The 26,552-nt window shown below is 44.0% G+C and overlaps 1 protein-coding gene across 13 annotated transcripts in view; it reads left to right on the plus strand.

Moving 5' to 3' along the window:
- Positions 1-26,552, plus strand: part of LOC137377775 (sodium- and chloride-dependent neutral and basic amino acid transporter B(0+)-like) — a 143,802-nt gene that overhangs the window by 39,750 nt on the left and 77,500 nt on the right. For 10 of the 13 annotated variants that reach the window (XM_068047816.1, XM_068047806.1, XM_068047808.1 and 7 more), the window contains 2 exons: positions 11,799-11,912; positions 14,170-14,337. The exons of 1 other annotated variant lie outside the window; for it this stretch is intronic. In XM_068047816.1, coding sequence (XP_067903917.1) covers positions 11,799-11,912; positions 14,170-14,337 — 282 coding nt within the window. The remainder of the gene's footprint in view (positions 1-11,798; positions 11,913-14,169; positions 14,338-26,552) is intronic. 2 more of the 13 variants (XM_068047818.1, XM_068047807.1) reach the window with 1 other exon arrangement.

Here is a 26,552-nt window from a genome sequence, read left to right on the forward strand (position 1 = left end):
AAAACTATCCAGAAATTCCTCCTCTTCCCTTATGTGTCAGAGCATCTCTAACTCACACTATAGCTCAGAGACACTGAGCTGAGCATCTGAAATCAGAGCCATTTCCTGCTAATGTGGTAATTGTGACGATTTCACTGTGCAAGAACTCACACATACTACAGTCCCAACACATAGTCGACCCTGCTGTCACTAATCCTTTTATTTATCTATTTATTGATAGTGTTACGACTAGCTGAGAAAGGTGTCCAGGAGTCTCTTACTGTCATCACCTGGTCTTATTGTAACAGGGTTTAATTTTAAACACACTGTGTTTTGAGCTCCCCCTTTGTGAATCCTCATTCACAACTTTCCAATTATAAGGCAAGGAAATGAGCACACCAGGTTTTCTTTAGGTTTAAAGAAGAAAAGTGAAATTTATTAAACCTTAAACTTAAACTCTAATACGGTTAACGCCCATGGATACACGATGCACCCATGCGAGCATGCACACACGATACACACATGCAAATCGGGACAAAAAAGAGCAGAAGAAAAATAAAATGGAGAGGTTTGAGCCAGTTTCTAAAGGGGATTTCTTGTTACTGTTGCTGTGTTTCCAGCTCGCTGTAGAGTCCTTGATTGTAGACAGCTCTTACTTTTTGTTGGGGCCCAGTATTCTTCTTGAACCTTGTTCACTTGTAGGAGACTTTTCTCTCTTGGTGTTCATAGGTCTTCAATGGTTTCTGAAGCTGGTAAGCGTGAGATGAGAGCAGACAGGGGAGAGATGTTCTCAGTCCAGGGGCTAACAGCCTTTTGAGTTCAAATTCCCCGTTGGAAGCTCAAATTCAGAAAACAACAACAGTCAGTCAGTCATGTGACCAAACTGGCCCGACCACGTCTGCTTGTGTATTTGGCCATTTTAGTAGTTAACCTGGAATGTTTCAACATCTGGTAATCAAAGTCCATTGTGGATTAAATTGGAGCAAGGAATAGCTACTTTGTCCTTTGAAGTACTTGTCTGTTGATATGCTAATGTATCTCTCCAGCCAAAGTCTCCAATTGTATTTTAAAGCATGCTCTTTCTTCACCATCAATAGTTTAAAATCAATGTTCATGTGGCAAAATTAATTTTCCTCATTCTTGGCTTGCCTGACAGTAGCATGCATTAAAATTGTGTAGGTTATTTTTGTTTAAAAAAAGACTTACTGTTTATTCATCTGAGAGCAAAAAAAATGTATTATTCACCAATCACCAGCCTACTGACCCCTGTGACATCACTGGGTTCAGGAGTTATTTAGCCAAGCCAATGAATGCTCCTGTAAAATGTCTCACTTTTTGAAACCAGTTGAATTATCCTAGTTCTTTTATCTTTGATCCTTACCTTATTCTAGACTATATTTGATGACAGGTAATTATCTTTCAGTCTGTTTGCTTTTTTACACACTAATTTACAAGTATTAAAGACATAGAAAAAACGCACTTTCTTCCCCCTCAGCACCAAAATCCAACTCTGATCAAAGTCTCAACTTCCCACTCAGTTAACAATCCACTCAGTTAATGTTGTAATCTGTGATTACGCTCTCTGCCTCTGGATTGAGAATCACAATGAGAAATGAAAGCAAATTAAGAGTGTTTTCAGAGAAAGAATGGAAGTTGATGTTCTGATTAGAATTAAATAAAAGCTACATCACTCATGTACCTCAACAGAGCAAATAGTTCTGGGAAACAGGACTTGAGCTGTCTACATGTCCTTAGACAAAGAGGAAAACATCGCCAAGGATCCTGTCACCGATTGCCAAATCCTACTAAAAAGTACACATGTGGTTTATGAACAATCAGTGAGGACAGGACTGGGCCCAGCTGGCATGTCCCTCCAGTTAATAGTTAATGATAAGAAATGCTGGAAATACTCAGCAGGTCTGGCAGCATCTGTGGAGAGAGAAGCAGTTCTGATGAAGGGTCACTGAGCTGAAAAGTTAACTCTGCTTCTCTCTCTACAGATGCTGCCAGACCTGCTGAGTATTTCCAGCATTTCTTGTTTTTATTTCAGATTTCCAGCATCTGCAGTATTTTGCTTTTATTATAATTGTTAATGATGTTTACTGCTAAGGAATATAATAGTAAGGAAGGATATTAGCTCAGAGAATCCTGATGTGGAACCTGTATGGGTGGAGCTAAGAAATACCAAGGGGCAGAAAATATTGGTGGGGGTTGTATATAGACCCCCGAACAGCAGTGTTGATGTAGAGGATGGCATTAAACAGGAAATTAGAAATGCATGCAATAAGGGTGAAACTGTAATTATGGGTAACTTTAATCTACATATAGATTGGGCAAACCAACTTAGCAGTAATACTGTAGAGAAGGAATTCCTGGAGTGTGTACGTGATGGTTTTTTGGACCAATACATTGAGGAACCAAATAGAGAACAGGCCATCCTAGACTGGGTATTATGTAATGAGAAAAGATTAGTTAACAATCTTGTTCTGCGGGGTCCTTTGGGGAAGAGCAACCATAACATGATAGAATTCTTCATTAAGATGGAGAGTGAGAGAGTTGATTCCAAGACTAGGGTCCTAAATCTAAATAAAGGAAACTATGAAGGTATGAGGCACGAGTTGGCTATGATAGATTGAGGAACGCTACTTAAAGGGTTGACAGTGGATAACCAATGGCTAGCATTTAAAGAGCGCATGGATGAATTACAACAATTGTTCATTCCTGTCTGGCACAAAAATTAAACAGGAAGGGTGGCTCAACCATGGCTTACAAAAGCAATTAGGGATAGTATTAGATCCAAGGAGGAGAAATATAAAATGGTCAGAACAAGCAGCAAACCTGAGGATTGGGAGCAGTTTAGAATTCAGCAAAGGAGGACAAAGGGATTGATTAAGAACAGTAAATAGAGTATGAGAGTAAGCTTGCAGGGAACATAAAAACTGTAAAAGCTTCTATAGATATGTGAAAAGAAAAAGATTAGTGAAGACAAATGTGAGTCCCTTACAGCCAGAAACAGGGGAATTTATAATGGGGAACAAAGAAATGGAAGACCAACTAAATACATACTTTGGTTCTGTCTTCACAAAGGAGGACACAAATTACCTCCCAGAAATGTTGGAGAACATAGGGTCTAGTAGAAGGAGGAACTGTATGAAATCAGTATTAGTAGGGAAATGTTGTTAGGGAAATTGATGGGATTGAAGGCCAATAAATCCCCAGGGCCTGATAATCTATACCCCAGACCACTTAAGGAAGTGGCCCTAGAAATAGTAGATGCATTGCTGGTCATTTTTCAAAATTCTATAGACTCTGGAACAGTTCCAATGGATTGGAAGATAGCTAATGTAACCCCACTATTTGAAAAAGGAGGTAGAGAGAAAACAGGGAATTACAGATCGGTTAACCTGACATCAGTAGTGGGGAAAATGTTAGAGTCCATTATAAAAGATGTATTAGCAGAGCACTTGGAAAACAATGACAGGATCAGACAAAGTCAACATGGATTTAAGAAAGGGAAATCATGCTTGACAAATCTACTGGAATCTTTAGGAGAATAGATAAGGGCGAACCAGTAAATGTGGTGTATTTGGACTTTCAGAAGGCTTTCAAGAAGGTCCCACATAAGAGATTAGTGTGCAAAATTAAAGCACATGGGACTGGAGGTAAGGTACTGACATGGATAGAGAACTGGTTGGCAGATAGGAAACAAAGAGGAGGAATAAACGGGTCTTCATACGAGTGACAGGCAGTGACTAGTGGGGTACTGCAGGGATCAGTGCTAGGACCCCAAATATTCACAAAATATATTAATGATATAGATGAGGGAATTAAATGCAAAAAATCCAAGTTTGCAGATGACACAAAGCTGGGTGGGAGTGGGAGCTGTGAGGAGGATGCAGAGAAGCTTCATTGTAATTTGGACAGGTTGAGTGAGTGGGCAAATACATGGCAGATACAGTATAATGTGGATAAATGTGAGATTATCCACTTTGGCGGCAAAAACAGAAAGGCAAATTATTATCTGAACAGCGATAGATTGGGAAAGGGGGAGGTGCAGCAAGACCTGAGTGTCCTTGTGCACCAGTCGCTGAAAGTAAGCATGCAGGTGCAGCAGGCAATTAAGAAGGCAAATGGTATCTTGGCCTTCATAGCGAGAGTATTCGAGTACAGGAGCAAGAATGTCTTGCTGCAGTTATACGAGGCTTTGGTGAGACCACATCTGGAGTATTGTGTGCAGTTTTGGTCTCCTTGTCTGAGGAAGGATGTTCTTGCTATGGAGGGAGTGCAGCAAAGGTTCACCAGACTTATTCCTGGCATAGCAGGACTGACGTATGAAAAGAGATTGGGTCGATTAGGCTTGTATTTGCTAGAGTTCAGAAGAATGAGAAGGAATCTCATAGAAACCAACAAAATTCTAACAGGACTGGACAGATTAGATGCAGGAAGGGTGTTCCCAATGGTGGGGGTGTCCAGGACCAGGGGTCACAGTCTAAGGATAAGGGGTATGCCATTTAGGACTAAGATAAGAAGAGATTTCTTCACCCAGAGAGTGGTGAACATGTGGAATTCTTTACCACGGAAAGCAGTTGAGGCCAAATCATTAAATATACTGAAGAAAGAGTTAAATATAGTTTATTTATTTAGAGATACAGCACTGAAACAGGCCCTTCAGCCCACCGAGTCTGTGCCGACCATCAACCACCCATTTATACTAATCCTACATTAATCCCATATTCTTACCACATCCCCTACCGATACTAGGGGCAATTTATAATGGCCAATTTACCTATCAATCTGCAAGTCTTTGGCTGTGGGAGGAAACCGGAGTACCCGGCGAAAACCCACACAGTCACAGGGAAAACTCACAAACTCCACACAGGCAGTACCCAGAATTGAACCCGGGTCGCTGTATCTGTGAGGCCGCGGTTCTAATCACTGCGCCACTGTGCTGCCCTGTTTTTAGGGCTAATGGGACCAAGGGATACGGGGAAAAAGCGGGAACAGGTTGCTGTGTTTGGATGATCAGCCATGATCATTTTGAATGACAGAGCAGGCTCGAAGGACCGAATGGCCTACCCCTGCTCCTATTTTCCTGTGTTTCTATGGTACAGCAAGCAATTAGAAAGGCAAATGGCATGTTGGGTTTTAAAGCAAAGGGATTGGATTCCAGGAATAAAGAGGTCTTACTACAATTATACAAGGCATTGGCGAGATCATACTTGGAGTACTGTGCACAGTTTTGGTCTCCATATTTAAAGAAGGATATACTTGCATTGGACGCAGTATAGTAAAGGTTTACTACATTGGCCCCTGGTTGGAGAGGGTTGTCCTTTGATGAGAAGCTGAATAAATTGGGTCTATATTCTCCGGAGTTTAGAAGAATGAGAGGTAATCTCATTGAAATATACAAAATTCTGAAGGGCCTTGAAAGGATAGGCACTGAGAGGTAGTTTCCCCCTTCCTAAAGAATCTAGAACACAAGGCACAGTCTCAGGATAAGAGGCTGGTCATTAACTACTGAGATGAGGAGAAATTTCTTCACTCAAAGGGTTGTGAATCTTTGGAATTCCCTATCCCAGAAGGTAGGGGATTCTCCATAACTGAATAAATTTAAGGCCAAGATGGATAGATTTTGGGTCTCTCAGGGAATCAAGGGATATGGTAAGTAGGCGGAAAAATGGCTTTCGGGCTAAAGATCAGCCATGATCATATTGAATGGCGGAGCAGGCTCGATGGCCTGTATGATCTACTCCTACTCCTATTTCCTATGTTCTTATGTTTCTTATGAATGTTTCTTGCACTTATCAGCCCAAGCCTGAATGTTGTTGAGGGCTTGCTGCATGCGGGCATGGACTGCTTCAGTATCGAAGGAGTTGTAAATGGTACTGAATACTGTGCAATTATCAGCGAACATCCCCACTACTGATCCTATGATTGAAGGAAGGTCATTGATAAAGCAGCTGAAGATGGTTGGACGTAGGACACTACCCTGGAAGAACTCCTGCAGCGATGTCCTGGGGCTTAGATGATTGGCCTCCAACAGGATGGCCTTCCAAACCATGTTCCTTTGCACTAGGCATGACTCCAACCATTGAAGAATTTTGCCCTGATTCCTATTGACTTCAGTTTTGCTAGGGCTCCTTGATGCCACATTCAGTCAAATGCTGCCTTAATGTCAAGGGCAATCGCTCTTACCTCACCTCTGGAATTCCACTTTTTTGTCCATGTTTGGACCAAGGCCGTAATGAGGTCAGTAGCCGAGTGGCCCTGGCAGAACTCTAACTTTACGTTGGTGTGCATGTTATTGCTGTGTAAGTGCCACTTGGTAAAACTGTCAATGACTCTTCCATCACCTTGTTGATGAATGAAAGTAGACTGATGGGGTGGTAATTGGCTGGATTGGATTTGCCCTGCTTTTTGCGGACAGGATGTACCTGGGCAATTTTTCACATTGTCGAGTAGATGCCAGTGTTGTACCTGTACTGGAACAGCTTAGCTAGGATGCAACTAATTCTGGAGCACAAGTCTTCGTTACTTTTGACTTCTTCTTTGGCCTCCTTATCTCAAGAGACAATGGGTAGGCGCCTGGAGGTGGTCAGTGGTGTGTGGAGCAGCGCCTGGAGTGGCTATAAAGGCCAATTCTAGAGTGACAGACTCTTCCACAGGTGCTGCAGAAAAATTTGTTTGTCGGGGCTGTTACACAGTTGGCTCTCCCCTTGCACCTCTGTCTTTTTTCCTGCCAACTGCTAAGTCTCTTCGACTCGCCACACTTTAGCCCCGCCTTTATGGCTGCCCGCCAGCTCTGGAGAACGCTGGCAACTGACTCCCACGAAGTCGCAGGACTTCATGTCGCGTTTGCAGACGTCTTTAAAGCGGAGACATGGATGGCCGGTGGGTCTGATACCAGTGGCGAGCTCGCTGTACAATGTGTCTTTGGGGATCCTTCCATCTTCCATGCGGCTCACATGGCCAAGCCATCTCAAGCGCCGCTGACTCAGTAGTGTGTATAAGCTGGGGATGTTGGCCGCCTCGAGGACTTCTGTGTTGGAGATACGGTCCTGCCACCTGATGCCAAGTATTCATTGGAGGCAGCGAAGATGGAATGAATTTTGTCAGAGCCCGTAGCCTTTGCTGTATCTAGTGCCTTCAGCCACTTTTTGATATCACATGACGTGAATCAGATTGGCTGTAGACTGGCATCTGTGATGCTGGGGACCTCAGGAGGAGGCTGAGATGGATGATCCACTCAGCACTTCTGGCTGAAGATGGTTGCAAATGCTTCAGCCTTGTCTTTTGCACTGAAGTGCTGGGCTCCCCCCCTCATTGAGGATGGGGATGTTTGTGGAACCTCCTCTGGCTAATTGTTTAATTGTCCACCACAATTTACAACTGGATGTGACAGGACTGCAGAGCTTTGTTATGATCAGTTGGTTGTGGGATCGCTTAGCTCTGTCTATAGCATGCTGCCTCTGCTGTTTAGCATACATGTAGTCTTGTGTTGTAGCTTCATGAGGTTGGCACCTCATTTTTAAGAATGCCTGGTGCTGCTCCCAGCATGCTTTCCTGCACTCCTTATTGAAACAGAGTTGATGCGTTCTCTTGATAGTAATGGTAGAGAGAAGCATATGCCAGACCATGAGGTTACCGATTGTGGTTGAATACAGTTCTGCTGCTATTGATGGCCCACAGCTCCTCGTGGATGCCCAGTTTTGAGCTGCTAGATCTAATCTGAATCTATCTCATTTAACATAGTGGCAGTGCCACACAACTTGATGGAGGGTATCCTTAGTGCGAAGGCCGTATTAGTCTCCATATGGACTGTGCGGTGGCCATGAACAGATGTATCTGCAACAGGTAGATTGGTGAGGGTGAGGTCAAGTAGGTTTTTCCCTCTTGTAGGTTCTTTGACTTCCTGCTGCAGGCCCAGTCTGGCAAATATGACCATGTTTTGGCCAGCTCGGACAGTAGTTGTGCGACTGAGCCATTCTTGGTGGTGGACTGTGAAGTCCCCACTCAGAGTACATTCTGTATCCTTGCCACCCTCAGTGCTTCTTCCAAGTGGGTGTTCAACATGGAGGAGTACAACTCATCAGATGAGGGAGGACTGTAGGTGGTAACCAACATATTTCCTTGCCCATGTTTTACCTGATGCCATGAAACTTCATGGGGTCCTAAGTCAATGTTGAGTACTCCGACGATCACTACCTCCTATATACCACTGTCCTGCCACCTTTGGAGGGTCTGTCCTTCCTGTAGGGCAGCACATATTAATGGAGGTGTCTGGAACATTGGTGGTAAAGTATGATTTGGTGAGTATGACTATGTCAGGCTGTTGCTTGACTAGTCTGTGGGACATCTCTCCAAAATTTTGCTCAGATCCCCAGGTGTTAGTAAGGAGGACTGTGCAGGGTTGAGTGGACAGGGTGCACCTTTGTCATTTCCAGTGCCTATGTCAATGCGGAGTGGTCCATTCAGTTTTATTCCTTTTCTGCAGCTGTTTGATATAACTGAGTGGCTTACTAGGCCATTTCAGAGAGCAGTTAAGAGTCAATCACATTGCTGTTGGGCTGGACCCATATGTAGGCCAGGCCAGGTAAAGGTGGAAGATTTCCTTCCCTCAAGGGAATTAACAAGGCAGATGGGTTTTTACAACAATCTAGTAGTTTCATGGTCACCATTACTGAGACCAGCATTTTAATTTCTGATTGTTATTAATTAATTGAATTGACATTCCACCAGCTTCCAAGATGGGATTTGAAGTCATATCTCCAGGGCATTAGTGTAGGCCTCTGGATTACTAGTCTAGTCACATTACTGCTATGCTACCATTCCCCTCTCAATTCGCTGTGCTTATACTCAAGGCCAAGAAAGATAAGGTGGCTTGGTTATTGTCATCCTGATGAGTTAAGACTGGAGGAGGACAAAGTCAATCATCCATGAATGTTTTATCTCTTCAGGCTAAATTCTTTAAGAAATAGAATATTGCCAAGAGCTACAGTGACTATGATAAGGCTGAGATAGGCAGCTTATGTCAACAAGACTTTCTTCCTAAATTATTTTAAGTACATAACTGAGGGATACAGTAGCCATGCTAAACAGAGGTTAATCCAGCACTTTAGCTTTAACTGTTTCATTGCAAGACTACATAATTAAAATTTCCTGTGCAACATAGCACCAACATTAATATGAAGGCAGGTGCTGAATGGGGAGGTTGGAATTGTATTGGGAAAACTCAGTAGCCAACTGAATGGGTCAGAACTTTCAACTAAGTGGAACTGTACCAATGGATCTTGTTTCTGGGTTTTGTGTCTGCAAGCTGCACAGTGGATTCGATGTGTACCTACCCGTATGACATGATCTCAGGAATTTGGGGGTGTTCACGATGGATGCTGAATGTAGAGCAAGGAGAGCACTCATCTTCAATGATGCATCACTGGAATTAATGCTCGGTGTAGTCAGGAATGGGAGGCACATAATTCCCCCAGTAATGGAGGGAAGATCATTGATGAAGCAGCTGAAGATGATTGGACCAACGACACTATCCTGAGGAACTCCTGTAGTGATGTCCTAGGACTGAGATGATTGGTCTCCAAACCATTTTGTGCTAGGTATGACTCTAGCTAATGAGAGATTTTTGCACTGAGTTCAATTAACTTCAATTTTGCTAGGGCTCCTTGATGCCATACTCGGTCAAATGCTGCTTTGATGTCAAGGGCAGTCATTCTTACTTCACCCCTGGAATTAAACTCTTTTGTCCATGTTTGGACCCAAGGCTGCAATGACACCTGGAACTGAGTGGCCCTGGCAGAACACAAACTGAACATCGGTGAGCAGGTTATTGGTGAGTATGCGTTGCTTGATAGCACTGTCGATGACACCTTCTATCATTTTTCTGATGATTGACAGTAAACTAATGGGGCAGTAAATGGCCGGATTGGTTTTGGCCTGCTTTTTGTGGACAGGGCAAACCTGGCCAATTTTCCCCATTGTTGGGTAGATGCCAGTGTGGTAACTGTATTAGAACAGCTTGGCTCGGGGTACAGATATTTTTGGAGAACAATTCTTTATCACTATAGCTGGGATGTTGTCAGTGACTATAACCTTTTCTGTATTGATTGCACTCAGCTGTTTCTTGGCATCACTTGGTGTGAATGGAATTGGCTAAAGACTGGGTTCTGTGATACTGGGTACATAAGGAAGAGGCCCAGATATGTAATGCATTTGACACTTCTGGATGAAGGTGGTTGCAATGCTTCAGCCTTGCCTTTTGCAGTCATTTGCTGGGCTCTGCCATCATTGAGAATGGGGATGTGTGTGGAGCCTCCTTGTCAGCTGAGGGAGGGTGGTAGGTGGTAATCAGCAGGAGGTTACCTTGCCCATGTTTGACCTGATGCCATGAAACTTCTTGCGGTCCGAAGTCAATGTTCAGGACTCCCAAGGCCACTTTTACCTGACTATATACCACTGTGCCATCACCTCTGGTGGGTATTTCCTTTCAAACAGACCAGAGATGGTGATGGTGGCATCTGGGACATGGGCAGTAAGGTATGATTCTGTGAGTATGCCTATGTCAGACTGTTGGTTGACTTGTCTGTGGGACAGCTCTCTCAATTTTGGCACAAGTCCCTAGATATTAGCAAGGAGGACATTGCAGGGTTGGCTGGGCAGGGTGTGCCTTTGTTGTATTTAGTGCCTATTTTGATGCCGGGTAGTCAGTCCAGTTTTATTGCTGTTTGATTTTTCCGTCATGGTTTGCTGGGTCATTTTGAAGTGATTTGTGACTTTAACCTCTTGTAGGGACTAAAGCAAATCAGGAGCACATCCCCACGAATCTCCTTTAATCAAGTTCAAACCAGACAAATTCTCAGACACTTATTTGGGTCTAAAGAATTGCACTAGCTTTCCCTCAAAGAAAGAAAACCAACAGAGAATTTTACCATCTTTTGGATAGCCAACTTTTAATACTTTTATGGCTAAGTCATAAATATCCCAGATATTTGAAGGGTCTGGGAAACTCTCTTCAATACGTATCTCTCCACTTAAAGAGACACAGAGAAGGGGTTATGTAGTTATATACAGAATACTACATGAGATGATTTATTAACTTTTATATATTTATTAAAGAATTTAACATGCAATAAACTTCTTAAGTGGATAAGTATATCACAATATCAAATATTACTAAGAGATGGAACACATATTCTTATTTTTAACATAGAATCCAAAAGTTTAACCTTGCTAATGTTACAGCAAAAGTATCTTAGAATATCCATCAAAATTTAAAGTGAACTTGTACCTCAAATCCCTGAATAAAGTATGGATGAGAAGTGCTGTTTGAGGATTCAACACTCCTAAGTGTTTGCTTCATAACCTTGTATTTTTATACTATTTCTAAGGTGTCATATGACTTTTGCATTAGATGTGACCTTTCTGTGTTCCTTTTAAAATCTATATCTTTAATTTAATATTTTACTGGAATTTGCAGTTTGTGAGTTTTTATCTGGTCAAAATGTTCATAAATGTGTTCACCTGACCTCTCTTGTTCCTGTGAGTATGCTCCCATTTATTGTTAATTACACTTTCCATGGTACCCACAGTAACCTCCGGAGCCAACCTGTCTGAACAACAACCCCATAAACCAATTAAGTTTATTGCTACCTCTTACTGAGGTCACACAGGATATTTCAATATGTGTGTTTATCTCCCAAGTCCCTGGTAACATTCTAACAGAGACCTTGAAATGTTTAACTCTACCATCTTAAAGGAGAACTTCAGTGAGCCCTGCAAGCTAACCATTTATTCAATCTTTAAATCTAAAGGCATAATACATGATTTCCAAATTCTACTCAATCAAGCCTATTATACCTATATTCCTTCACAATGTCAGAGATCTGTTAAGAGTGAACCACATTGCTGTTGGCCTGGAGTTACATGTAAGTCAGACTGGGTAGGGATGGCAGCTACCCTGAATGGCATTAGTGAACCAGATTTTTTTTTCAAAACAACAATCTGGTAGTTTCATGCTCACCATTACTGAGGTCAGCTTTTTAATTCCAGATTTATTTTATTAATTGAATTTAACTTTCCCTAGTTGTTGTGGTGGGATTTGAGTTTATGCCGCAGGATCATTTGTCCAAGCCTTTGGATTTCTAGTTCAGTGACCTTGCCACTATGCTACTGTTCCCTGATATTGAAACCAGCCTCTTCCATGCTCCTTGATGGTAACAGGTGACTATCTGGCTGGCCAGCCAATGCACACAGCTTTTTGGTGTTCATGCCCTTCCAGGAGCTCATCTGTATGTTGCACCATCGAGGCATCTGTGTTTGCGACCTTGCCCTCCGGTGGGCTGGCAAATACACTATTCTTTACCCTTGGCCTGACTGCCAGTCACACATGCCCAAATGATTCACCACCTGCTGATCCCAACTCTATTCTAACCTTCAAGGTGCAGTGCCAGTATCTGAATTGATGCTTGTGTGTCGGATCAAGTGGCAGAGCCTCTTCATTAGTGCTGTGCTGTTGCTCTCTTTCTTCCTCTTGGGGATCCGATAGCTGGGAATGTGGCAGTCCTTGAGTGTCTGAAAGCAGGATCTCAGAGAGGAAGGTTGGTATGAGGGAAGTGGGGTGGGGTGGGGTGGGAAGTAAGAGGTCCATGGTCACATCATCAGCAGCTTACTCATCATTCTAGAGAGCAGGATGCAGGTGAACTAGGAGATGAGAAAGGGTATAAGGCAGGAACGTGCTGTCATCCTCAATGTTCTCAGTAACGCCAGATCCTACAGGCCTCACAGCCATGCTCATGTTGTGGAGAACCATTTCCTCCATAGGGCTCAGGAGATGCCAGCATCCCTGTCCCCTACATGCTCTGTTCCCTTCTATTGTGTGCCAACTTCTCCTGCAAGAAGGCAGATTGTCAGTGGTTGTTTAGCACTGTGTTGGGTGATGTGCCTGCTATAGATGAATAGCTGGAGGTATATGTAGACAGAGAGAGGTGGGTGTGAGGCTGGCAGCATTGGTAGGTGTGTGAGAAAGAGATGGAGAATCTGGGCTTTAGGTGTGAGTCCTGAGTGCTGCTGTGTGAATGATAGGGTTGTGGTATGTGTGAGAGCATGAATATTTGGTAGCATGATGGCTAGAGATATCACTTAAAGATGCATTCACTGGCATTGACTACCTGCTTGAGGTCATTAGACTTCCTGTGGCACTGCTGCCAGGTCCTCAGGTCCTCATTCTGAGAGTTGATCTTCCTGGCCACCAGCTCCTGCTTCCTTCTGAGGGTGGTCCTTGAGGGCCTCCTGGCCCCCAGTGGGACCATGGCATCTCTCCTCCTGCCAACCTGTACCATTAATGCCTCCAGTGTCGCATCCATCACTATGGATCCCTCTCTCTGCTGTGGCATTTTCTTTGCAATAATTTATATTACAACAACATTGTTGAGCGCAGCTTCCCTTTAAGATATAGCCTGCCTTTAAGAAGTGCCATGTGGCCTTCAAACAATGCTGCTAGGTCCTCCTGCTCTGTGCAGAGGCTACAGGCAGCTTTCAGGAGCAGGCAGCAATGGGGGAGCCACTCAGGCCAACGCCAAAATCATTCAGATGAGGTCGGTACACGATGTTTACATGTTACCCACCTCAATCTGAACTGGCACAGGAAGGTCATGAGTCATATCCCCCACGCCCAAAAATGAGGTGAACCAATTTTTAGCCCAGTTTCTCTTTATTTACTTCACCACAACCCTTCATGATTTGAAGCACCTCTATCAAATCTTCTCTTAGCCTTCTATGTTCTAAGGTGAACAACCAACATCTCCAGATGATTGAAGTAACTGAAATCCCTCATCCCTCAAACCATTCTAGTAAACATCTTCTTAACTTTACATGTTATATTATCTAGATTGTTTAGCTAATGTCAGCAAAAGTGTGACTTCTGAAGTAAGATTGACTCAAAGCTCAAATATATCAATACTAAAACATGTAACTATGTCCATTAACCCAGCAATGAAGTCAATTTGTTCTAATCTACAAATAATTCTAGAGAATTTTGGACACACAAATAATAGCAGAAATTACCATGCTGACTGATTGCAATGAAACAAAATTATGTCTTCCAACCAGCTGAATCCATGTAAAATAATTTATTTCAAATAAGTAGTTTCGAATCAAACCTCTTGTTCATCATTCTATTTTAAGGTCTGGGAATCACTATGGTCCTTATGGTTATATTTACAAACATTTCCTACTCCTGCATTATTGGCTACAGCCTGTACTACTTGTTCGCTTCCTTCCAATCCCCCGTGCCGTGGGCAGACTGCTTCAGCTGGTGGGGTGCAGATGAAACCTGCAGCAGGATTCCCAAAGGTAATGTGTTAACTTCTATTGGCTAAAGTATAAACACTGACGATTCACATTTCATTGTGTCAGTCTGAATGAGAGAGAAAAGTTGACAATAGTTCCAGTGACCATCTTCATTTTGATCGTACAGCAGAAATGTTTAGATAGAAATCAGGAGCAAGTATCATGTTACTGAGACATTGGGATTTCAAGATAATCAGTGATAACTGTTTATGAACAAGAGAAATACTTTAAGGAAACTAACTGATCGCCCATGGATTTCCCTAATACAGTTGCTCTTTCTTCATGTAACTGTCTCTATATTAACAATATATTCTCTCATTCTTTCCCTTTTGTTCTCTCAGTCATTTCGTTTTTCTTCCACTCATTTAATCTCCAGCATTTAAATTCAGGAGAGCCCATCTTTGTGCATTCTCCCCATTGTTCACACCCTGTGCACAAATATTGAGCCACAGACCTCAGCATCATGAAGCCTGTTGGCCCACAGGTAAGTCCATATGCTGTACAGCAGTAGTCATCAGGCGTGTTGGGTTCTGAAGCGTGCAGCAGGGATTGAGAGGTTGGGAGGGAAGGATCAAGGCTCATGGGGTCTGTATGTTGGGGGCCAGGTTCCGGGAGGAAAGTCAGTGGCCAGGGCCTAGATGTCAAAGGTTGAACATCTTGGGAACGGAAGCAGCAGCGATTGTGGTAAGTACATCTCTTTTTTTACATCTGAGATGTTTAAAGTTGGTTTTCTCTGAGCCAACCAACGCTGACATATCAGCATCGCAGCAGGTCCTGAAGCAGATATTAGGAACCTCATTTTCATTTACAAATGGCCTAATGCCTGCTTCAGGCATGGGTAAAGGAAAACTCCTGTTTGTCATTACCCAATATGGTGGGAGGTGCACTTCCAGTCATAAGTTTACACACATTTCCTGCCTGCCATTTTGGAAAAATGAGCAGTGTATGGCCGAATTTAATCCCTGTTGTCTTTTAATCTCCAGATTTCTGTGCTTGTGTCTCACATATTTTGCCTTGTCAATGCACCTCTGTGTTTGTCCAGGAATCTTTTTTCATTCTTTCTTTATTACAAGACCTGATGTGATGCTTTACCATTTCTGAAGCCTGGAGTGAAATCTTATGGAGGTAATGGATATGTGCAGTAACCAGAAGTAATTACCAGATAGGGCTTGCCATTCAATTCCTGATCCATTATTGAAAGCTTACCTGGATCTCAGGGTAAAGATAGACATGCTTGAAAATAGCAGGTGTTATAATTTGACCATCAGAGTGATTTAAGATTATGCATGCCAACATAGAGTTAGAAGTTTCGGAAAGCCAGAAAATGTAACAATGTGGCATCTGAATATTGTTTGAGGGATTGGGGGCGAGGGCCTGCTCTAAGTAGAACAAGGATCCTGTGATCTGGGATTATAATTGAAGGGAGCCGAGAGGCAGGAGTTTGGCCGCAGGTGATAGTAGCGCGAGGAGTTCAATGATTGTCCCCTGGTTTACTGCGAGCAGGTACTAATGAATTAGATGGGAGGCTTGTTTTCTTTGGCTGGCATGGACACAATGGGCTGAATGGCCTCCTTCTGTGCCGTAATTTTTCTATGAATCTATAGATGAGGTGACCGAGTGTAATGTAGACAACTTTGCTGATGATACAAAGCTAGGTGGGAAAGTAATCTGTGAGGAAGACATAAAGAGGCTACAAAGGGATATAGACAGGTTAAATGAATGGGAAAGAAGATGACATATAGAGTAGAATGTGGGGAAAGTTGTAATGATCCACATTAATAAGAAGAAAAATGCATTCAGGAGAACATTTTTCAGTCAGTACATAACCATCCCGACAAGAGAATGGGCATTTCCTGACAGGGGCAGTTCTGGACTTAGTTTTAGAGAATTAAGCTGAGAAAATAGAAGGGTTATCAGTGGAAGAGCATTTTAGAGGTAGCGATCGTAATCCAGTTTGATAAAGCATAGTTATGGAAAAGGATAAATAGAGACCGAGAGTTAATGTTTGAAATCGGGGTAAGTTCAATTTTACTAAGCCGAGATGTGATTTGGCAACAGCAACTAGAAGGTAAATCAGTGTCAGAACAATGTGAGACATTCAAAGAGGAGATAGAGAGGTTTCAGAACGTATATGTTCCCACTAAGAATAAGTGTGAGACTCCCAAATCTAGACCCTCCTGGATGTCAAGGAACATATAGAGTAAGATAAGGCAGAAAAGGGAAGCATATATCAAATGTTAAGAACTCAATACTGAAGAAAGCCTAGAGGAGTATCAAAAGTGCAGGGGGTGAAATTATAAAGAAAATTAGGAAAACAGAGAGGGCATGAAAAAATATTGGCAAGTAAAATCAAGGAAAACCCAAAGATGCTTTACAAATATATATAGAGCAAAAGGATAACTATGGAAAGAGTAGGACCTATTGGAGACTGAAAAATAACTTGTGTGTGGAGGCTGATGATGTGGGCATGGTTCTCAATGAATACTTTGTGTCTGTATTTAGAAATGGGAGGGTGAAGCAGACATTGTAGTTAAGAATGAGGAGTGTGAAATTTTGGATGGAATAAACATAGTGATAGAGGAAATATTACAGTGTTCAGTCTTCTTGAAAGTGGATAAATTATCAGGCCCAGATGAAATGTATCCCAGGCTGCTATGAGAAGCAAAGGAAGAAATAGCGGAGGCTCCGACCATCATTTTCCATTCCTCTCTGGCTACAGGTGTGGTGCCACAGGACTGGAGGACGAGTAATGTACCATTGTCTAAAAATGGAGGAAGAGATAGCCTGAATAATTATAAACGCCAGTCAACCTGACCTCAGTGGTGGACAAATTATTAGAAAAAATTCTGAGAGGCAGCTTAAATCATCATTTAGAGAGGCATGAATTAATCAAGGAGAGTCAGCATGGATTTGCTAAGGGAAGGTCATGTCTGACTAATTTGATTGAATTGAGGAGATAACAAGGAGGGCTGATGAGGGTAGTGCATTTGATGTAGTCTATATTGTTACGACCGAGGTGGGAGTAATGCAGTGTTAATTCAGTCCCAATACTCCACAGGTCGCAGCATATTATTAAAACTTTCCCATCTACCAGATATGAGCCAAATTAAACACTTTAGTGACCCCCAGAATAAAACAGGCCAAACCAGATATCTATAGACAACAACAAATTAACTATTTATTAATAAATTACATCTTAAACACTATTGAGATAAACTTATGTCTAAAATTCTTATAACTTCTTATTTTATCCTACCTCCCCCATTCACACACATACATTTAAATATCAACGGTTAACCGGTTTTTACAAAAAATGTATTTCTTAGGAATAAAATAAGTAGCTGGGTTGTGAGTTCTATTCCAGGTTGATGAGGTGTCCAGATTAGAACAGTCAGATGCCAGTCGAAGTCTCCAGGAAGATTTGATAATCTCTTTACTTGATAAGTGTTCAAAGCACTTTGGCTACAGCAGGCGTCACACAGTTCTTTAAACAAGGAGTATGGCAATGGGTCCACACAGAGTTTTAAAAAAAGGCAGTGTCTCAGTAGAAGCTTTACTGAAAATTCCAGCAAACACAAACAGACGACAGAGAGTCACTTTTGAGGCAGAGAATTCTTAGAGTTCAGAGGTGAAAAGGAATTTACTACCTTCAATAACGCAAATGATCTTTTTCCAGGGTTTTTCTCTCTACTTAGGCAAACACAGCCTGTAACTCAATGTAGATTTTCTGCTAAGAGAAATAGATAGCTCCTTCCTCCAGGAAGCATGCTTCGCTGGTGTCTATTTCAAACCAGTTGAAGCTGGTTTTTACAGACTGTCAAAAGTTATAGTACACCATGTGACCTCCCTCCCCTGCTGTGGCCTAGGAAGCAGCTGCAGTTGGCACACTGTGCCTCATAGTTTTTAAAGGCACACTATTTTAATCAGAGGAGAAAAAAAAACCAGTTCCGTGACAATATGTATTTGAGCAAGGCTTTTGATAAGGTCCCATAATGACAGACTGGTCAGTAAATTAAAAGGTCATGAGATCCAAGGGAAAGTGACAAGTTGGATCCAAAATTGGCTCAGTGACAGGAAGCAAAGCGTAATGGGCGACAGGTATTTTTGTGACTGTGATGTTGTTTCCAGTGGGGTTCCACATGGCTCAGTACTGAGATCCTTGCTGTTCATGGTATATAGCAATGCTGTAGACTTAAATGTAAGCAGCATGCTTAAGAATTTTTCAGAGGATACAAAAATTGACCATGTGGATAGTGAGGAAGAAAGCTGTAGATTGCAGGAAAATTTCGAAGGACTAGTCAGGTGGACAGAAAAGTGGCAAATGGATTTCAAACCAGAGAAGTGTGAGGTAATGCATTTGGGGAGGTCAAACAAGGCAAGGGAATACACAATAAATGGTAGGATACTGAGAAGCGTAGAGGAACAGAGGGACCTTGGAGCGTATGTCCAAAGATCCTTGAAGGTAGCGGGACAGGTAGATTAGGTGCCTAAAAAGGCATGCAGGATACTTTTTTTTAATTCATTCATGGGATGTGGGCGTCACTGGCTGGGCCAGCATTTATTGCCCATCTCTAATTCCCCTTGAAAAGGTGGTAGTGAGCTGCCTTCCTGAACTGCTGCAGTCCGTGTGAGGTAGGTACACCAACAGTGCTGTTAGGAAGGGAGTTCCAGGATTTTGACCCAGCAACAGTGAAGGAACGGCGATATAGTTCCAAGTCAGGATGGTGTGTGACTTGGAGGGGAACTTGCTGGTGGTGGTGTTCCCATGCATTTGATGCTCTTGTCCTTTTAGTTGGTAGAGGTCACGGGTTTGGAAGGTGCTGTCTAAGGGGCCTTGGTGCATTGCTGCAGTGCATATTGTAGATGGTACAATTTGCATCGGTGGTGGAGAGAGTGAATGTTTTTTGTGGATAGTGTCGAGCTTCTTGAGTGTTGTTGGAGCTGCATCAATCCAGGCAAGTGGAGAGTATTCATCATACTCCTGACTTGTGCTTTGTAGATGGTGGACAGGCTTTGGGGAGTCAGGAGATGAATTATTCACTGCAGGATTCCTAGCCTCTGACCTGCTCTTGTAGCCACAGTATTTATATGGCTGCTCCAGTTCAGTTTCTGGTCAATGGCAACCCCCAGGATGCTGATAGTGGGGGATTCAGCATGGTAATGCCATTGAATTTCAAGGGGAGATGGTTAGATTCTTTCTTATTGGAAATGGTCATTGCCTGGCACTTGTGTGGCGCGAATGTTACTTGCCACTTATCAGCCTAAGCCTGGATATTGTCCAGGTCTTGCTGCATTTCTACACGAACTGCTTCAGTATCTGAGGAGTCGCGAATGGTACTGAACATTTTGCAATCATCAGTGAGCATCCCCACTTCTGACCTTATGATTGAAGGAAGGTCATTGATGAAGCAGTTGAAGATGGTTGGGCCTAGGACACTACCCTGAGGAACTCCTGCAGTGATGTCCTGGAACTGAGATGATTGACCTCCAACGAGCACAACCATCTTCCTTTGCGCTGGGTATGACTCCAACCAGCGGAGAGTTTTCCCCTGATTCCCATTGACCTCAGTTTTGCTAGGGCTCCTTGGTGCCATACTTGGTCAAATGCTGCCTTGATGTCAAGGGCAGTCACTCTCACCTCACCTCTTGAGTTCAGCCCTTTTGTCCATGTTTGAACCAAGGCTGTAATGAGGTCAGGAGCTGAGTGGCCCTGACGGAATCCAAACTGAGCAGGTTATTGCTAAGCAAGTGCCACTTGTTAGCACTGTCGATCACACCTTCCATCACTTTACTGATGATTGAGAGTAGGCTGATGGGGCGGTAATTGGCTGGGTTGGACGTGCCCTGCTTTTTGTGTACAGGACAAACCTGGGCAATTTTCCACATTGCTGGGTAGATGCCAGTGTTGTAGCTGTACTGGAACAACTTGGCTCGGGGAGCGTCAAGTTCTGGAGCACAGATCTTCAGTACTATCGCCAGAATATTGTCAGGGCCCATTGCCTTTGCGTATCCAGTGCCTTCAGTCGTTTCTTGGTATCACACAGAGTGAATCGAATTGGCTGAAGTCTGGCATGTGTGGTGCTGGGGACTTCAGGAGGAGACCGAGCTGGATCACCAACTCGGCACTTCTGGCTGAAGATTGTTGCAAATGCTTCAGCCTTATCTTGCGCACTGATATGCTGGGCTCCCCCATCATTGAGGATGGGGATATTTGCGGAGCCACCTCCTCCAGTTATTTGCTTAATGGTCCACCACCATTCACAGCTGGATGTGACAGGACTGCAGAGCTTAGATTGGATCCATTGGTTATGGGATCGCTTAGTTCTGTCTATCGCATACTGCTTACGCAGTTTGGCATGCAAGTAGTCCTGTGTTGTAGCTTCACCAGGTTGACACCTCATTTTGAGGTATGCCTGGTGCTGCTCCTGACATGCCCTCCTGCACTCTTCATTGAATCAGGGTTGGTTTCCTGGCTTGATGGTCATGGTAGAGTTGGGGGCTGTGCCGGATCATGAGGTTACAGATTGTGGTTGAGTACAATTTTGCTGCTGCTGATGGCCCACAGCGCCTCATGGATGCCCAATTTTGCATTGCTAGATCTGTTTGAAATCTATCACATTTAGCACGGTGTTAGTGCCACACAACAAGATGGAGGGTATCCTCAGTGTGAAGATGGGACTTCATCTCCACAAGAATTGTGTGGTGGTCACTCCTACCAATACTGTCATGGACAGATGCATCTGTGTTAGGCAGATTGGTGAGGACGAGGTCAAGTATGTTTTTCCCTCACCACCTACTGCATACCCAGTCTAGCAGCTATGACCTTTAGAACTCAGCCAGTAGTGGTGCTACCGAGCCACTCTTGGTGATGGACATTGAAGTCGCCCACCCAGAGTACATTTTGTGCCGTTGCCACCCTTAGTGTATCCGCCAAGTGATGATTAACATGGAGAAGTACTGTTTCATCAGCTGAGGGAGGAGGGGTAGGTGGTAATCGGCAGGAGGTTTCCTTGCCTATGTCTGGCCTGATGCAATGAGACTTCATGGGGTCTGGAGTCGATGTTGAGGACTCCCAGGGCAACTCCCACCCGACTGTATACCACTGTGCTGTCACCTCTGCTAGGATTAGGCTGGATAGCTTTTACAGTTGGCACAGACATAATAGACTGAATGGCCTCCTTTTGTGATGTAAATTTTCCATGTTTCTATGTATAGAAATGCAGAATATTTTAATAGGCGAGAGACTAGCAAATGTGGGAAAGTGTGAAACTGTCCACTTCATTAGAGAAATGGAAAAGCACAATTTTTGTTTTTATATGGCAAGAAACTATTAAATGTTGGTATTCAGGGAATTAGATAGTTATCTGAAAAGGAAGAATGTGCAGGGTTATGGGGAGAAGGCAGGGGAATGGCTCTAAGTGAATTACTTACTCAGAGAGCAAGTGCAGACACGATGGGCCGAATGACCTCCTTCTCTGCTGTAATAATTCTGTAATTCTTGTGCACTAATCACAAAGTTGACATGCAGGTACAGCAAGCAATTAGGAAGCCTTAATTACAAGATAAAGAAGTTGCTGCAATTATATAGTGCTTTAGTGAGCCCACACCTGAAGGACTGTGTACAATACTGGTCTTCTTATCTAAGAAGGGATACACTTACCACTTGTATTAGAGGGGGTGCAACAAAGGTTCATTAGATTGATTTGTGGAAAAATAGGGTTGTCCTATGAGGAGACATTAGTAGAATGAACCTATATTTTTTGGCAATTGGAAGAATGAGACTTGATCTCATTGAAACAGATAAAATTCTTAGAAGGTTTGAGAGGGTCGATGCTGAGAGGCTGTTTTCCCTTGCTGAGAAGTTAGAACTAGGGGTCATAGTCTCAGGATAATGGGTTGACCATTTAGGACTGAGATGAAGAGAAATTTGTTCACTCAGGTGATTTTGAATCTTTGGAATTCTCTACTCCAGACTACTGTGGATGCTCAGTCATTGAGTGTTTTCAGGACTAAGATCAATAGATTTTTTGGACACCAGGGGAACCAAGGGATATGGGGATCAGGTGGGAAACTGATGTTCAGGTAAAAGATGAGTCATTATCTCATTGCATTAGCTATTATCATACAGGCTCAAGGGGCTGTAATGCTTTCGCCTGCTCCTATTTCTTTATGTTCTTCTGAGAGCAATGATATATAGACCGCCATCTACAAATTCCACTCCAAGCCATACACCATCCTGACTTGGAACTATAATTGCCATTCCTTCACTGTCGCTGAGTCAAAAACCTGGAACTCCCTCCCTAACAGCACTGTGGGTGTACCCGCACCAGAAGGACTGCAGTGGTTCAAGAAGGCAGCTCCCCAGCACCTTCTCAAGGGCAATTAGGGATGGGCAACAAATGCTGACCTAGCCAGCGACACCCACATCCCATGAAACAAATAGAAAAGACAATCACATGGATAGCACAGACCAAACAGATCTCCTGGATACAATGGATGACAATGGAGATAGCTTTACTTAATTGTCTAATTTGTTTTTGCTACACAGTACTGACTTCTTGTAAATGCCAAACTTGGCATGTGAGACACTTTTGTTGAAAGTGCTAATTCCTGCTGTTATTTGTGCTAACTGGGAAAGCCAGATGTGGGGCTGAATTTTTGCCACAGAGGTGGGAAACAGGAGGCGGGTTTGGTTTCGGGTCAAAAATCCACATCCAGGAGTAGGGGAAGGGAACTGATTAAAGTCCTCATTTTCACATGGGGAAACCCTTAATTGGTATGGCTATGGGCTTCTTGTCCAATTAGAATCATTGGGGACAGGAATAGAGGCAGGTCAGATAAAGTTTGGAACCCATTTTGATTCCCCACGGCAGCCATCACTGAGGATGATAGCTATCCTGAAGAAGAGAACTGTGCATTGTGCCAAAGTCTTCCACTGATCCAAGGGGAAGTGAGATGATTCAACACAGCCAGAGGACTAGCACCTGGGGCAGGGCTGTCCCTATGTTCATTGATGCGGACCTGAATTGAATGTTGGAGGCTGTGAGGGTGAGGAGGGATATCCTGTTCCCAGAGGATGGCTGGAGGAGGCCACCAGCAGAGACCAAGCAGGCTGCTTGCTGCTGCCATGAAGAGCAGATTTGAGACACAGAGAACTTGAACCCTCAATTCAACAACCTCATACGTTCTGGCAAGGTGAGTGCAACACCCCCCAACCATTCTCTCAGGTCTCAGGGCTTGAAACTTCCAGCAGGCACACCACCTGAGGAGGCACAGGGTGCGTGCAGATGCTGAACATGGGACGGCTGTGTGCCCCGGGCAATTACTGACCCTTCAGCATGGCTCATAGCCAGAGAGCTGCTAAGGGCCTGTCACCATTGAGACGAGGAGCAATGAGTCACTGGGGTGTCTTCCTACACTCTCCGAACCATGCCTGGTTGCTTATTTCTGCAGCTGCTGTACCTCTCTGCTCAGCGTCATCTTCCTCCACTTCTACTTCCTCTTCCTGTCTTACCTCCTGCTCCTGCTTTTCCCCCGATGAGCTGTCTCTTTCCAGGGTCTCACCATCATCAAGGTCCACACCTCTCTGGTGGACCATATTATGGAGAATGCAGCAGACCACCACAGTGACCAAGATCCTTGCTGGAGGGTATTGGAGGGTGCCACCTGACCCGTCCAAGCACTGGGATCGGATCTTGAGAAGCCCATGGTCTGTTCGATGGTTGTCCTACTGAACAGGTGGCTTAGTTATCTTGCCTCTGTGCCTTTGTCTGGGACTTTCAAAGAGGTGTGAGTAGCCCTGTCTTCAAGGGATATCCCCCTTGTCCCTAAGGATCCATCAATAGACTTTGGGGTTTGGAGTGAAGAGCTGTAACATCCTGGACTGGCAGGGGATGAAGGAGTCATGACAGCTGCTATGAAAGCAAGTACACACACATGGAGGAAGCTCTTCCTATTGTCACAGACCAGTTGAACGCTGAGGGAGTGTAAGCCCTTCCTGTTGATGGATCTCACTGGCCAGTTACTGGGTGACTTGATGGCCACATGGGTGCAATCGATGATGCCCTGCACCTGGGGGAATCCAGCGATGCAGGCGAAACTTAATGTCTTCTGTTGCTGTGAGGCTGCGACTGTAGTGAAGTGTATGTACTTTTCAGCTCTGGCAAAGAAGGTATCAGTGACCTGTGCGATACAGTGGTTTGTCACGGCTTGCGAGAAGCCACTAAGGTCTGAAGTAGATTCTTGAAAGAGCCAGAAGTTAATATGTTCAAGGCCGCAGTGACTTTGATGGTTACTGGCAGATATAGTGACCAGTACTGCGAGGTGTGAGGTCTTTGGTGAGGAGGTCACAGATGTCTGTGATCATCTGCCTGGAGAGTCAAAGTCTCCTGCAGCACTGGCTCTCAGTCTTCTCCAGGTAGCTCCTTCTTAGGGGGTAGATCCTGTGTTGAGGGTATGGGCCCCATGTCCTTCCTGCTCTTCTTTCCCCTCCTGTACTCTCCTGCTGATTGGAGTTCTGCCCTTCCTGTGGAGAGTGTTGCCCTGCATCATTACTGGATCCAAAATCTGACAACTGTGCCCCTGTTGCCAGCTGGAACCTTCCTCCTGGGCAGGTGACCACCCAATTGTCTCTGGTGGTCTTGCCTTCTGCTCTGGCAGAGGCGGGAAGAGTACCGACACTATTCAATGCCTTGACACTGTGCCCACTCTCCCTATCAAGTTCCAAGTGCCCCTTTGACCCTATGACCCTTATGGGCCAGAAGTGATGCCCTGGGGCATCCATAATTGGTTTGCCAATCTTTACCTGCCTCCTTTCAGCTGATCTGTTTCCAAAGGCATGTGTAACCCATACCCCCCTTTAAAAATTTTAATATTCAACCTTGACAAACTCTTAATGAGCTTTTAAACTGCTTTAATTGGTCTCAATTGGGAGGAGAGCAGGATTTCTGTCCCACCCTACCCCCCACCCCAGTTAACATTGCCTGCGCCGGGAACAGCATCCTGCAACTGACACTGCTATCTTCAGGGAAACCCCGCATCCATTCCCAACTTCAGAGGGCCCTGAGAATACAGCCCATGGGATAAGATGGGGAGAGTTTCTGTACCCAGCAGCCAGGATATACAGAGGCCTGGTGGAGTGGTCATGCTATTTGCAAAAGGGACCGTTGTTGCAAGCAAGTCACAAGCTGCTCTCTGACAGTCCACTCTCAAACACAGGCCTTCTGCAGATGTGCCACATCCCTTTACTCCAGCTCCTGCTGTACAGAACCCTTCTGCCTCGATCACCTGCTCTCCTGGAATAACGAGGTTCAGAGCATCGGTTATGGCTCAGTGCAGTCTGAAAATCCTCGCTATTCTCTCTGTTGAGTTTAACTCCCCTGCCCAACAGAACAGGGTGTTTGTGAACACTGTCCCTCATTGTCCCCTGGATGACTTGACTTAGGATCCAGACCTGCAACAGTTGAGGCTGTGATGATCTTTACTTCCAGTGTGAGGGCTCTGCAGCACATGGACCAAGACTTAAATGATCATGGAGCAGGTCACAAAGTCAGCTGTTAGCCTCGTTTGTGAGTTGCTAACAGCATAAAACCAGTTTCTCCGACATTTCCAGGAATGCCAGTCGAGGTCTGCACACTGTCTGGGAGGAGTATCTGTAAATGTGATACAGTCTCCTCCTGTGTTGCTTCACTCTTTGGACCTCGTGTCTCTGGTCCTGTTCCACCTCTTCCTCCAATAAAGCAAAATGCAGGGCGACAGCCCCAGAGTGAGCTGTCTTTATCCATTTACTCAAAAATAGACTGCATAATGGTGTCCTGCAGCAGCAAAACATGATGATGACTTCAGTGCTATCCTGCTCAGCTGATCTGTGCTTGGTTCAGGTGAGAATGGGTTCCTGTGCACCTATGAATCTTGAAGCAATGTTAAGAGTCTGTAACCTCCCACACCCCCTCAACCTTGAACAGGTGCAATTGGAGGATCTTTGCATCTAAGAGCGGGGGACCTGGTCAGGTTTGTGGGTGGAAATTTGCTCGGTCGCAGGGTTTGACGGACAGACATAAAGGATCAAATAAACATGAGCAAAGTATTGTGGATGTTGTAAATCTGAAGTAAAAGCAGAAAATACTTAGCAGATTTGGCAGCATCTGTGGAGAGAAAAACAAATTTAATGTTTCAAGTCCTTTCTAACATTCTATCAGAACTGGAAATACTTAGAGATA

Source organism: Heterodontus francisci, chromosome 15, assembly GCF_036365525.1.
Source record: "Heterodontus francisci isolate sHetFra1 chromosome 15, sHetFra1.hap1, whole genome shotgun sequence".
In the NCBI taxonomy this organism is placed as follows: domain Eukaryota; kingdom Metazoa; phylum Chordata; class Chondrichthyes; order Heterodontiformes; family Heterodontidae; genus Heterodontus; species Heterodontus francisci.